Below are 15,135 nucleotides of genomic sequence, written 5' to 3'. Positions count from 1 at the left end.
ACAATGACAACATCAATAATAATAATAATAATAATAATAATAATAATAATAATAATAACCATATCTAGAAAAAGAGTAAGAAAGAGAGAGAAAAATGATTCAAGAATTCCAATATCAATTTACCTCACATACATCAGGGTCAGAGTTAAGGTTAGGGTTAAGTTGACCCTAACCCTTACATACATCAGGTCCATTTACATTTCTAAACTCGCAGACCTTGTTAAAACGTATTAATGACTGTCAGCAGCAAATCCCCTGCCATGTACTCACAGCTGAATTCATGTGCACTTGTCTGTGCATGTGTGTCTGTATATGAATGTGTATCAATCGAGGACTCTTCAGCAAACTGAGCCTGCAGCTTCAGACTCTCCAGGTGTATAAAAATCAGGAATAGGCAGCCCAGAATGAAGGGTCACCTATTAAAGGAAACACACACACAAAAAATCAAGATCTCTTATCTATATATCTCATAAAAAGCCTTTTGGTTCAAGTTTAAATGATAGCATATACAGTATATCACGTTTCATGAAAGTATACTGAGAGTTTATGCTTCCTCTGCACATAGTGAGACTTGTATTCTCTTTATTACCAAACATCCGTGGAAAAATAAGTGTGCTTATTTGTATTTAATGTGCACTTGTAGTGTACTTCAAATCTCAAAAGTATATTTGTAAAAAAAAAAAACTTTATATAATATTGATGAAACACAAGACCAAGTGTACTTAAAGAGAGTACACTTCCATAACTGTTTCTTAACAAATTATTATTATTATATTTATAATAATATAAAATATATATTTTAATAGAAATTACATTAAAGTATATTTTAAAATGCTTGTCAGTACATTCAACAGTACACAAACTATATTTCAAAGACAATAGAATTATGAAATTGTGTTAAGTACTTAAAGTACTTAAGTAATGAAGTACTTAAGCAAAGTCCATTTAAGGCAAGCTATTTCACCCGGCGGCCATCTTTGAAACGCCAGCCATTTCTGTCATGCAAGTGCAGCTCCTATCTCTTTGAATGGGTAAATATCAAATTCTCAAAATCATAGTAATATGAGTAATATGACTGAGTTTTTTTTTTAAAGAATGGTAAAGTGTACTTTTTACCCCCACAAGAGTAAGCAGGGAATGAATGAAATGAATGTTACCTGAACATTGCGGTTGAGGCTGATGGCTGGGTAGTACATGCCCTCTAGTGTGTTGAAGGCAACGGGTCCCTGTTGCTCATCATTTATCAGAAACAGCAGAATCCCACGAGAGAAATCCAGCAGCACACCCACAGTCGCCCCTTTACTTATTCCTCCATCCGTACTAAGAGGGAGAAGAGAAAGACAGATTAAATGAAAGATGATGCACTGACCAAATAGTGTGAAAGTCAAGACCTATTATAGACCCTCTAGTCTAGTTTGACTCAATAAACACATTCAAAATACATATGTGCATCTTATCCACTGCATGTGAATAATATGAATCAACAACAGGTGGCAGTAATACATCACATTTTGTCATCTACTGTTTTTATTAGCTTCATTCATTAATTCAATAAAGCATACACTTTGTAACCAAGGGCAACAGTGAACATTTGCTGAGATGCTTTATCAGGCTTTTTTTTCAGTAATTTCTACAATTCCATAAATTATATTTATGGTTTGGTTCAAACTTTCAATTTAGATTTAAAATCAATCAAAAATATGTTTTTTTTTTCGTAAAGACAAAAAAATATGTTCATATTTTTTTTTAAATATTCAATAACAATAGGAACAATTATTTTTAGAATTTATTTTTTATTTTTATCCTAAGAATTCACTTAGGATAAAACTACTAGGAAAACCAGAATAAAACTAAATAAAGACCGAAAAATTATCTACATGTTTATACTTAATATTCCATTAATTCACTTCAGTTAATAAATATATTTTTTAAATATGCATCATCTTTTCTGTTCTGCACAAGAAAAAAAAGAGTAAATAAAACCCACAATAATTTCTGCAATCAATAAAGCTGGTCAGTATGTGTTCTGCCATCAACAAGAAAATACCATTTAAACCATTCAATTTTTTTCTATACATTTTTAGTCAAACTGAACAAACGTCTCAGTTACAAATGTAACCCTGGTTCCCTGAGAAGGGGAACGAGACACTACGAGGAATGCCTCCAGCGTGTCTGAAGCACGTGTTAAAGCGCGACTATATCATTGGCCGACGACAGTCCGTGACACTACCGGTGCAACCGTGAGTATAAAAGAGCTCCTGTAGTACACGTCATCCACTTCTTTGTCTGAAGGAGACGTACGCAGGTAAGGAGACGTAAGCATGGCAACAAGATGCAGTGTATTGTTCCCCTCCTCAAGGAACCAGGGTTACATTTGTAACCGCGATGAACAAGATGCTATGGGGAACAAATATCCACTACGCCATGCTGAGGGGAAATGTCTAAGCACACGAAAAAGACATATTGCACTTATAAGCCAAAGTTAAAGACTCCCCAACTCAGGTGCACCAGCGGCGGAACTGTCAGTGACAAAATTCCCATTTGGCCACAACCCAAGTCTCATGCCAAGGAAAGTCGCAGCCTTTTCAATCTTCCCCCCTTCCTTGCAGGGCCAAGCGATAGAGCCTGGCCCAAGGGCAGGACTCCAGGGTCTGGTATGTCAGCTCTAAATTCTATACATCACCTTTAAAATGCCCCTATTATGCTACTTTAAAGTTTCCTAATTTAGTTTTTGGGGTCTAATTTAGACGGGGCAATATGATAATGTTTCGTCTTGACGTCACAGCGAAACGGCTTGGGATTCGTTTAAAAAACGATTTGTTTAATCAACTCTTTTTTTTATTGTATCTCTTTGAGAAACAATTACTTTATATACAGTGCACTTTCAGATTTAAAACTGGATTTAAAAGCAGGATGTTTTCATTCACTTAGAACTATGTTACACTCTACATAAAAGGTCATTTTAAAAAATCCATAATAGGGCCACTTTAAGGGAACCTGGCCCAAGAATACCTAATTCCCTAGTCTGTCTAAGACTCTCTTATCAAGGGGAGGTGCAAAAGAGCTAGCTACTATCACTCGACCTTGCTGTATTATAGAGGTATGATTCCAGGTATCAGAAAATGCACATCTCAGGGAGAAAAGGTTCCTACTCAAAGACCCTCAACAGTTGGAGAGGGTCACTCCTCTGAAGAACCTTAAGGCCTGCTGGTAAAAGGGAGTTAGCCGTTTTAGTGCTTACTACAACCAGCTGTCCTCATAATAAGATCTCAAGATTCAGCACTTGCCAAAGTAGCCTTTCAACAAAAAGGTTTTGCAAAAAAAGGATTCCAGGAATCACACCTAGCTATTCTCAGGGATCCAAGGACTCAAACTGCTGTATTCAGACTAGGATTTCCAGACTCCAGCACTCCCAAAGGTGCTTTACAACAGGAAGGGTTCGCAAATCGGGGCCGAATGCCACATCTCGTCAGGTTCTAGAGATTGATAGAGCTCTTCTCAGTGAACAGAGGACCCATTCTAAACACCCAAACAAGGAGAGGGTTCTACTCTGCACTTCACCCGAGGATGCCCCCAGAAACTCAAGACTCCGACACACCTGAAGTTGCCTTACAATGAGTTGGGTTAGCAAAGCTGGGGTGAAAACCCATCGGGTTCTCTAGATCGGCGCTGTAAGGGATGATCAAACGAGATGTGGTACACAGCAGCAGCTTGGATAATTTGGTTAGAGCCTTCAATTATGATGCCTCACCTACTGAGAGATAGCTGGCTAGCGTCTGTTCAATGGAAGGCATCATCACATATCTGTGCTTGCGCATTCCCTCTACAATTGCATAATTAGCGTGATGAAAGAGATTAATGCGGGCTAAATATGGTTTCTTTCATGATCTCTCAACCTCAGCATGGAGATCCAGAAGAAACAGAAGGCTCACGCGAATGGGACAGTTATATCAGGACACAAATCGCTTGTCCAACCTGCCACAAGCGAGATCTAGTTTCTCTGTGGCATGGGCCATAACCTCCGGAAGCTCCTCATATGCAGGGCAGGTAGGCTGGGAAGGCTCACTAGCTTCTTCGCCCTCCTCAGCCATATCCTGCTCTTCCTGGCTGGCAGCCAGTAGAGCGCTATATGCTGGATCGGATGATGCAAGTGATAGCATGTCCTGATCCAGCAATTTGCTCAAGTCGGCGGCTGAAGAGTAAGAAACACCCATACCTTTCTCAAACTCTTCAGCCAGCTCGACTTGCAACCCCCACAATCTCATTCTCCACTTCGACTAAGCGCTTGCGGGACCTGAGCCGCAGGAGCTCAAACACTTGTCCCATTTTCCTCAAGAAAAGGGACAAACATGAACTTGCTTCTTTATTGAGAAACTCTAACAGTGCACGCATTCAGCCCCCTCAAGTGCGTGCCCAAGTTACGTGTGTCCTTGGGTGTCAAAAATCTCTGACACAGAGGCACACACTTCCTGAAACGTTTGGCAGTGGACTCCATTTTGAAAAATCGCCTAAACACGTTGCAAACAAATGGCTACTGAAGACAAAGAAGAGAATGACGTGTACTACAGGCGCCCTTTAATACTCACGGTCGCACTGGTAGTGATGTCACGGACTGTTGTCGGCCAATGAAATTGTCGCGTTTTAACACGTGCTTCAGACACCGGTCACGCTGGAGGCATTCCCCATAGCGTCTTGATCAGACGCAGTGCGAGTTCCCATTTGAAAGGGAAACAGGTTTAAACCATGATTTTCAGTTAGATCAATATAAAAATCCACTTTAAATAAATGACACGATCGTTTAACTTTTTTCAGTGTATATCAATGAGAAAATTCCAAAATACAACAAAATTATATATAAAACAAATTAAATGTTTGAAAACACAAATAAGCACAAACATTCATTCATACCGGTTGGTGTGCGAGTTGTTATGCATGAACCAGGAGCGGTTGTTGTCCACATACATGGCCCAGGCTTTATCATCCTTCCCCAGCATCACGTCCTTCATGACATCAGCCCGGGCGATCCCAAAGGCAGGGTCAGGGTGGTTGTCATAACGATCGATGGTCATCTCCCAGTAGTGCACACCACGAGAGAACCCTGTGTTGCCCATGACGACACGGTCGTCGTAACTATTACACGTCACCGTGAGGTTGTCGTTGGACAAGATGATGTCAGGGTGGGCCGATGCAGTGTCAAAGGTGAACCAGGCAACTGCAGAAAGAGCACAAACACATACAGTCATGAAGCGTGGTTGAGCATCAATATACAGTAAGAATGAAAGTCCAGATGAGGTTAAGAACACAGAGACACTGCAAATCTACCTGGCAAACACACTCTCATTCACACACACACACACACACACACACATACACACACACACACACACACACACACACACACACACACACACACACACACACACACACACACACACACACACACACACACACACACACACACACACACAAACAAACATATACAAGCAGACAAGAAAGGGTGTATGTTTTCAAAAATGAAAATTCTGTCATTAATTACTTACCCTCATGTCGTTCGACACCCGTAAGACCTCTGTTCATCTTCTGAACACAAATTAAGATATTTTAGTTGAAATCCGATGGCTCAGAAAGGCCTCCATTGGCACAATGCACGGTACACTCTCAAGACCCATAAAAGGTACTAAAGACGTTGTTACAAAGTCCATCTCACTACAGTGGTTCTACAATAACTTTATGAAGCGACGAGAATAGTTTTTGTGCGCAAAAAAAACCTAAATAACGACTTATAGAGTGATGACCGATTTCAAAACACAGCGTCATGAAGCTTCGAAGCGTTATGAATCAGTGAGTCGATTCAGTAGTTTGGATCGCCAAAGTCGCATGATTTCAGCAGTTTGGTGATTTGACACGCGATCCGAATCATAATTCGACTCACTGATTCATAACGCTTCGAAGCTTCATGATGCCGTGTGTTTTGAAATCGGTCATCACTATATAAGTCGTTATTTGGTTTTCTAACCGTTTTTTATAAAAAATATTCTCGCCGCTTCATAAAGTTATTGTAGAACCACTGTAGTGAGATGGACTTTGTAACGACGTCTTTAGTACCTTTTATGGGTCTTGAGAGTGTAAAGTGCATTGTGCCAATGGAGGGCTTTCTGAGCCATCGGATTTCAACTAAAATATCTTCATTTGTGTTCCGAAGATGAACGGAAGTCTTACGGGTGTCGAACGACATGAGGGTAAGTAATTAATGACAGAATTTTCATTTTTGGGTGAACTAACCCTTTAACATAATCATGATGTTCAGATATTCAGGCATTCATACCTGCTGGCAGAGTTTTAATACCATATGAAGGTAGACTCACTGAAATCAAGAGAAAGGAAGAGATGGGAAAAGAGCGAGAAAAGGGTGGAGAGAAAAAGAAAAATACAGAGGAAAGAAAAATCAGAGGGGTGGAAGGAGAGAAAAAAAGAAAGTAACAGAATTGGGTACTGAAAGAGAGGAAGGAAAGCAGCAGATCAGGGAAGCTGGACTTATTCAGCGCTCTCAAGTAAAGAACAGTTATAGAGCGTCAAAAATATTAACAGGACATTAACAATGATGTTCATTTATATTAGTATCAGACATACAATGGTGCTCATAAAGACCTCACCACAACAGACTATCAATGTGACGTCACTGGCACTTTCCATGAATAGGGTACAAAAAAGAGCCTGAAACCTTATATTATATGAGTTGTTTTATTTTCTATTTATTTTAAATAATGACCATGATGACTGGTTTCATTATTTTCTAGCAATAAACATTTCATCCAACGCTTGATTTGGGTGTGCAAGGCTCTCTCTCTCTCTCTCTCTCTCTCTCTCTCTCTCTCTCTCTCTCTCTCTCTTTCTCCATCCATACATCTATGCATGCACACACACACACACACACACACACACACACACACACACACACACACACACACACACACACACACACACACACACACACACACACACACACACACACACACACACACACACACACACACACACACACACACACACACACACACACACACACACACACACACACACACACACACACATATATATATATACATATACACAGATCAGGCATAACATTATGACAACTGACAGGTGAAGTGAATAACACTGATTATCTCTTCCTCATGGCACCTGTTAGTGGGTGGGATATATTAGGCAGCAAGTGAACATTTTATCCTCAAAGTTTATGTGTTAGAAGCAGGAAAATGGACAAGTGTAAGGATTTGAGCGAGTTTGACAAGGGACAAATTGTGATGCTAGACGACTGGATCTCCAAAACTGCAGCTCTTGTGGGGTGTTCCCGGTCTGCAGTGGTCAGTATCTATCAAAAGTGGTCCAAGGAAGGAACAGTGGTGAACCGGCGACAGGGTCATGGGCGGCCAAGGCTCATTGATGCACGTGGGGAGTGAAGGGTGGCCCGTGTGGTCTGATCAAACAGACGAGCTACTGTAGCTCAAATTTATTTTATAAAGAAATTAATGCTGGTTCTGATAGAAAGGTGTCAAAATACAAAGTGCATCACGCTTTGTTGCGTATGGGGCTGCATAGACACAGAACAGTCAGGTTGCCCATGCTGACCCCATTCCCTTGCTGAAAGAGCCAACTGTGGGCACGTGAGCACATGACACCAGGATGCACTATTGGAAGAAGGCAAACCAGCAGAGACAGTGTGATGCTTTGGGCAATGTTTTGCTGGGAAACTTTGGATCCTCCCATCCATGTGGATTTTACTTTGACATGTACCACCTACCTAAGCATTGTTGCAGACCATGTACACCCTTTCATGGAAACGGTATTCCCTGGTGGCTGTGGCCTCTTTCAGCAGGATAATGCGCCCTGACACAAAGCAAAAATGGTTCAGGAATGGTTTGAGGAGCACAACAACGAGTTTGAGGTGTTGACTTGGCCTCAAAATTCCCCAGATCTCAATCCAATCGAGCATCTGTGGGATGTGCTGAACAAACAAGTCCAATCCATGGAGGCCCCACCTCGCAATTTACAGGACTTAAAGGATCTGCTGTTAACATCTTGGTGCCAGAGACCACAGCACACCTTCATGGGGTCTAGTGGAGTCCATGCTTCAACGGGTCAGGGCTGTTTTGGCAGCAAAAGGGGGACCAACACAATATTAGGGTCATAATGTTATGCCAGATCGGTGTATACAGAATTTTTAAATAATAAAATTGTACAATTTTAAATTGTAGTGATAAACATTAAGATAAACCTTTTTTTATAATAATATATTAAAATCTATTCATACAAATATTTAAAAAGTAAAAAAAAAAGTTAATAATGAATTGTGAACAATGTTTTTTTTATTTTTATATATATATATAAATGTAATAGATATATTTATGATGCTGTCAAGAAGGTCAAAACCTCTGAAGTGTGACAGGCCAAAATCCCCTATTTAAAGGGACATGGGCATTGAAAACTAGCTACTTTGCATGCTAGATACATCTTATGTTAAAAAACAGTTTATCAAATGTATCTGATGGTTTCACAACAAAAATGAAGGCCTCCAAGTCCTTAAAAAAGTCATAAGACACCAACTTATATATCCTATTTGTGGAAATTGCCCACTATATTGACATTACTAATAAAAGTCTCCTGTATTATTTGGCACTGACATGCTCAAGCTTCCCTGTGCATTAAGAGTGACAGTATTCAATAGTAAGGAGTGTGAGTGTAACAGTGAGATAACATCTCTTACTCTCTGATGTCTGCATGACAAGCGTTTTGCTGTACTGGCCGACTCCACTGGAGTTAAACGCTTTAACACGGGATTTATAAGTGCTATTGAAGTGCAGCCCATCCACAGTGCAGATCATCTCTGTACCAACATACACTTCCTGTAGAATACAAACTTCAGTTAGTAAACACCCTTACTGTATACTGCACATAATATACTGTATACTGCCTACAATTTTTTTAACAGAATTTTAGAAACAGTACATGTTTCGCACAATTCTGTGTTTAAATTGGGCAGTCTAATCAAATTCTGAATCAAGAAAAAGATGTTAAAAACCACATTGATATTACTTTCGTTTTAATGGTCACACTTTAAATGGAAGGCCAGATTGAGTGCATTGTATTGTGTGATATAGTATCCAACAGAAACTGCTCTACATTATGTCAAAGGAATTAGGTCTATGGCTGAAATTGGAATTCTATACTATCATACTACTCTTCAGAGTAAGAGTTGAGTATGCAACCAGGTGTTCCATGCATACAGAAAATGTACATACTTTGCATAGTATGCACATTTTCTGTCAAGGTAATTTGCTAGTTAATGCGGATTAATATCTTGGGAAAAACACAATGTGATACTGCTGCTAAAAATCTACCCAAAAATGGAGCAAATATAAGAACACATGAACCTGGCTTTCTAAAATAAGAGCTTGGCCTGTTTAGAGGAGTGTGTGTGTGTGTGTGTGTGTGTGTGTGTGTGTGTGTGTGTGTGTGTGTGTGTGTGTGTGTGTGTGTATATGTGTAGGTAACAATGTGAGTCTGAGGGAGACTATTTTAATGCTTATGGTGTAAATGTGAATGTGTGTGTGGCTAATCTCAGGAGATTTATTTTGATGATGTACCCTACTGTTCAAAAGTTTGGAATCAGAACGAAATTAATTTAGAAATTTAAAAGAAATGAATACTTTTATTCAGCAAGGATGCATTCAATTGATCAAAAGTGACAGTAAAGACTTTTGCGTTGTTACAAAAGATTTCTATTTTAAATGAATGCTGTTCTTTTGAAAGTACGGTTTTCATAAAAATATTAAGCAGCACAACTGTTTTCAATAATAAGATAATAATCTTGTTTGACGATAATAAATAAATGTTTCTTGAGCAGCACATCAGTATATTAGAATGATTTCTGAAGGATCATGTGACACAGAAACTGAAGTAATGATGCTGAAAATTCAGTTTTGTCATCACAGGAATAAATTACATTTTAAAATATTAAAATAGAAAAGAGTTATTTTTTATTGTAAAAATAATTCTAAATAATTACTGTTTTTACTGTATTTTTAGCAGTCTCAGTGAGAGACTTTCAAAAACATAAAAAAATCGTACCGACCCCAAACGGTAGTGTATGTAACCCTAAAATCAGATGAAATCAAATCCACTTGCGATCTACTCAGATCAATGTTAATACCAAGTGTAAATAGCCAATGAGTAACAGTGGTTGTGTGCATGTATATATGCGTGGGTGAAGTGGTCCTCAAATATATAAATATATTCCTGCAGTAAGAGGCATGAATCATCTTTAGACTCAGGCATTTTGTGGCAAATATGAGATGAGACACCGTTTTTGTGGACTTGACTTCATCTAATGGAAATACATGCGTATTCCCTCGTTACTCAAATGAACATCACTCATTCTGACTGCCCACAGCCAAATGACAAAACAATGTTCAACAATATCACTTTATTAATATAATACACACTGACACTGGATGAGTGTGTACTTGTGTGTGTGTATTATGAACAATGTTTCTTCTAATATTTGTTCTTGCAGAGTAAAACCTCTTCCTTTTGGACAGATCATTCAGCCAGCCGAGCAGAAACATCACGTCTAACAACCATGCAGTGTTCACTGTGTCCACTTCGAGAAAGAAAAATAATACTAGACCAATAAATAAATAAATAAATAAAATAACACGGTCTCTGTGGGATTCCATTTATTTGGAAAAGAGTCATCACCATTGCAATTTTGCTTGGTGCTGATATGAACTTGAAATCTCTGTTTTATGATGTGGTGCTTTTATCAAAAATGTAATCAGTGCTGTGTATTTCCACACAAGATTTCCACCGCACAGCTTCAGTCCTATACTGAAAATATGTGTAATAATGTGTGCAGTTGAAATCCTGGTCGTTCAATTTTCTCCAATTTAAGAAATGCAAGCTTATTTAGCCTCACATGTTTTTGCATTCTGCACGGAAGTGTTTTTGTTGTGTGGTAGAGAAGCAACATTCAAACTCAGGAGGTATGATTTTTGAGCCAATTTTGTTTTGGTTTTTAATGTTTTGGTAAAAAGATTTGGTAAAAAGTTGTTTAAAGCTGCAGTCCGTACGTCTTTACCTCTGTTTGAAACCTGCAATTGTAGTTATTTGCGGAATTATCATCTTTAGGTGGGTTGTGCATCGCCACGGCTCCTCAGCGCGGATTAATCTAATGTTTTGAGGATTATGTGTCACTGTCAGTCACCGCAACGGTGTGGATACTGTACTTCGGAATTACAGATTCTACGTCTTGGAAGTACGACCCAAATAAGAATTTTCAACAGAAAATGTCTTCTGAACAAGTAAGTAACATGTCTGCCATTTTTGTTCTGACCAACTGAGAAAAAAAAGCATTACAATAAACCGCGTTACCAACGGTGATTAAATCTAATGATGGCTTAGCTCATATCACATCAAACCATGCAAATTATTCTTATTGTTATACTTTGTTCTCAAATTGTTGATGTTAACAACATCAGCATTGCGTGACTGTGTATTTAGTGTGTATTAGCGTTACCTGTAGATTTCAATTTCTGTACAGTCTAATCTTTTGCTTTTGACTACGAGTGAATCTCCAGTTGTCACAGATGATTGTCGTTTGGAACTTTCTGGATTACAATCCGCCATCAAAATGATACATTTTATAATTCCAGCTGCTGTGAGAAAGGCTATAAATGATCCGCCACCTGCAGCATCCTCACATGCCATACTAGTACTAGCCGGACTCCTTCTTTATGTATACAGACATGACGTACCGTTATTACAAGCTTACTGTTGTGAATCGGGCTAAGGTAAGGAGATAGTTTTGAACACTGGCTGGTTATGTACTTGCTCAAAAATTGATTTAGGATCATTTTTAACCAAAAAAAGGTTACAGACTGCAGCTTTAAATGGTTTGGCAGAAATCACACATTCACATATGTGTAAATTTGATCAGTCCGCTGAGTGCCAGTCTTTTCTTCCCTATTGTGACTTATATATCCAAGTGAAACAGCTTTTTGAACAAGAAAAAAATAGGATGGGACTTGATTTTGTCCAACCGGAATTGATTGGATGGTTGTGGTTTGCTATTGCTGTGATCCCATGCGATTGACAGGCTGTCCCGGAACACATCATCAGAGAAGAGCAATGTCGCCACAAGTGTTAGGGGAAGTTATTTTGAATAAAGTTTGAGGGCACCGATAAATAATTTTTAATAAATATAAATATTCCAAATATTCTGTGATATTACATAAAAAATAAGAATGTATAATTTAATAATTTCAAAAGCTAAAACTTGTTTCATCTACCCATCCTTATAGGACATTTTCATTATCCAAATGTAAAGGATTTTTCCCTTAAGGAAAATGCATGCTGATCACTTGCAGTCAAGAGATGCAGTTTTGATTGATTTAGAGTAACATTTGAATAACACATTACCTTCAACCAAGTATCTACTAAGCTGTTAAAAAGTGTTTTATAATCTTTGGTCATGTCTTATCTTTTCTAGAGAACAAAGTGAGGCAGGACAGCACTGGTGCCCCTTGAAAAAATAGGAGCGACATAGAGTGAACACTGCACAGAACACTATTTTGTTGAGATCTATATCTGAGAATGCAATTTGCACAGAAAGGTTCACTGCGTGTATGGGACACTCACCCTGAACTGGCCTCCAGTCCCATCATCCAGTTCTAGAATGTAGCCTTCCACAGCGATGGTGGAGAGAGGCGGCTGCTTCCATGACAGAGTCGCACTGTTGGTTTGAGTACAGCACTCTTCTAACTGAAGAATAGGAGCAGCCGGAACTACACAAAGCCACAAACAAAGACAGACAGGGTTATTTTGGGTCCAGTGTTCTGTCTTACCGTGTCATTAAGGAAAGCCATGCAAAAATGAAACACACCCAAACGGACTCACCCTTCATCTGGACAAAGTCTAACTGGTGTATGGTTTGCAGCAGGGGTCCGCTGTCCAGTGTCAGGTCAAAGTCACTGCTCATGCGAGGGGTCAGAGAGCCCTTCCCCCACTGGTTCTCTGTCATATGGACCCGTCTTATCAGAGCATCTGAGATCTACATGCACACACACACAGATTGTAATTCAGAATATATTACACTGCATTAAGTCAAATTAATGAAGTGTTGCCATTATGTAAATGTATGACCTTCTGTTAATTTATTAAGAGTCCTCAGAGCAAGAAACATTTTATGATTAGAAAAGTTTTGGAAGGCAAAGTGTCACTGAGCAAGAGTGCCTGTTTTTGAGAAAAAATAAGTTTTACGCGTATATAATGTACCAGTCTTTTTAAATTGATAGATTTAAATAATTATTAGTGTACAAAAGTCCCCAATAAGATCCTCTGATGATGTCACACTGGCTTACAAGCAAGTTTTGCCTAAATACTCACAAAGAGCAGTATCTAGTTTAATATCTAGTAGACACACTGATATTAAAGTTCTGGAAAACACCAATAAGACAATTATTTTCATGTTACGGTAAATAACTGATGAATGTCTGATAATAAAATGTATTATTTTAATACTTAAAACTATTTATAAAAATACTATTTTGTATAAATAAATTAAAAGTGAAACAATCAAAATGCTTCACAAAATTATACAGTATGAAATAATGGTTGGTATTAAAATTATTTTTGCATTTTTTAAATTATTAAAATACTATTTTGTACTAATTAAAAATCTAAAAATCTTTAGAAAGTAGTAATACTTTTATTAAAAATGTAGGCATCACAAAACAACAGTATGAAATAATGTACAGCAAAATTGTATATTTTAAGAATTGCTAAAGATAACAGTATACATTTATTTATCAGTGTTTTTAAAGATTTACTTCAATGAGTGTTATATGATGTGGTAATAAATGAAGGTAAGACAAATAAAATAAAAACTGAGGAAATAAGCATGCACAAATATCTGATATCTATGGAAGCTTGTTGCCGCTACAGAATAAAAAAATTAAAAAGGTAATTGCGACTTTATATCACACAATCCTGACTCTTTTCTCGCAATTCCAAGTTTATATCTCACAATTCGGACTTTATAACGCTTAAATGCGAGTTATAAACTTGGAATTGTGAGAAAAAATTGTTAGAGAATTTAATTTAATTTTATGTACTTTTCTAAATCAAAATTTCATCATCTCATTGACCATTGATCCGAATTTCAGAAAGGCTGCCCAGTTTTGGAAATCCAATTTGCTTTATGTCAAACTGATCTGGATCTTTCTACGATCGGAGAAAAAGCATGAAGTGACCAGATGTAAACAGGCACAAAATTGGATCTTAGACATTCCCATCCATTAAAAGTTTCATCAGATCTTTCTCTAGCGCGTAAGTGCTCTAACTTTGCGGCCTATGTCAGCAGATGAGGTTCATTAGTGTGATATTAAAAGGGTCAGTGACCTGCAGGAAGCCGCTGGGGTCGTTCTCTTTGATAACCTCCAGACAGTATTCCATTAGTCCTGTGGTCTGCCTCAACTTCACCGTGCAGTGAGATATCTGATCACGAACCACCTGAGATAAAGAGGCAGAAAGAAAGAGAAAGAGAAGGAATTCGTGAAAACTGTGCGGTGGCTGGGTTGCTAGGAAACAGCAGGACCAATTGTCAGCATCCTCTCTGAGCAGGCAACACATCACTGACCTTTCACAAAAAAAGAAAAAGAAAATGCACTTCATGTTTGCGTATTCCACTGGATGAATGTGTGTCTGAGTGTGTCCCTCCTCCTACTTAAACCCACTGGCTACATCCCCTTTACATGATGCACACGTACACACTGACGCACACACACGTCCTCCAAAGCCAATCTTACTATACCGAAATGAATTAAACATAAAACACTTCCTTTATGAAAGGAAAAAGGGCCATTCAAATCTAAACAGAATGATGTTTAGATAGAAATGGACAGAAATGAAGAAATGCAGTCTCATCTTGCAAAGCCACTGGACAAAACTAAAACCCCAACATCTTTGTAACCATGGGAACAGGCCTGTGGCACCATGGAGACAAGAGAAGAGAATAGGCCTACATAAGACGCCAGCAAAAGCACATACTACTAATAGTATAGGGGAGACCAGGACCAT

General features: G+C 38.4%; 1 protein-coding gene across 8 annotated transcripts in view; it reads right to left on the bottom strand.

Annotated features, from left to right (window-relative positions):
* Positions 1 to 338: 338 nt before the first annotated feature.
* trim9 (tripartite motif containing 9) overlaps positions 339 to 15,135 on the bottom strand; it is a gene marked incomplete at both ends in the record, with an annotated part of 28,259 nt that continues 13,462 nt past the window's right edge. For 2 of the 8 annotated variants that reach the window (XM_079843287.1, XM_079843288.1), the window contains 7 exons: positions 339 to 416; positions 1,158 to 1,320; positions 4,909 to 5,212; positions 8,765 to 8,903; positions 12,697 to 12,842; positions 12,955 to 13,108; positions 14,458 to 14,568. In XM_079843287.1, the coding sequence (XP_079699413.1) occupies positions 339 to 416; positions 1,158 to 1,320; positions 4,909 to 5,212; positions 8,765 to 8,903; positions 12,697 to 12,842; positions 12,955 to 13,108; positions 14,458 to 14,568 (1,095 nt within the window). Of the gene's footprint in view, positions 417 to 1,157; positions 1,321 to 4,908; positions 5,270 to 6,325; positions 6,365 to 8,755; positions 8,904 to 12,696; positions 12,843 to 12,954; positions 13,109 to 14,457; positions 14,569 to 15,135 lie in introns of all 8 variants that reach the window. The other 6 variants (XM_079843290.1, XM_079843291.1, XM_079843285.1 and 3 more) reach the window with 5 other exon arrangements.

This window comes from Gobio gobio, assembly GCF_949357685.1.
Source record: "Gobio gobio genome assembly, chromosome: 18".
NCBI classification, from domain to species: Eukaryota; Metazoa; Chordata; class Actinopteri; order Cypriniformes; family Gobionidae; genus Gobio; species Gobio gobio.
This window is presented reverse-complemented; position numbering and strand designations above follow the sequence as displayed.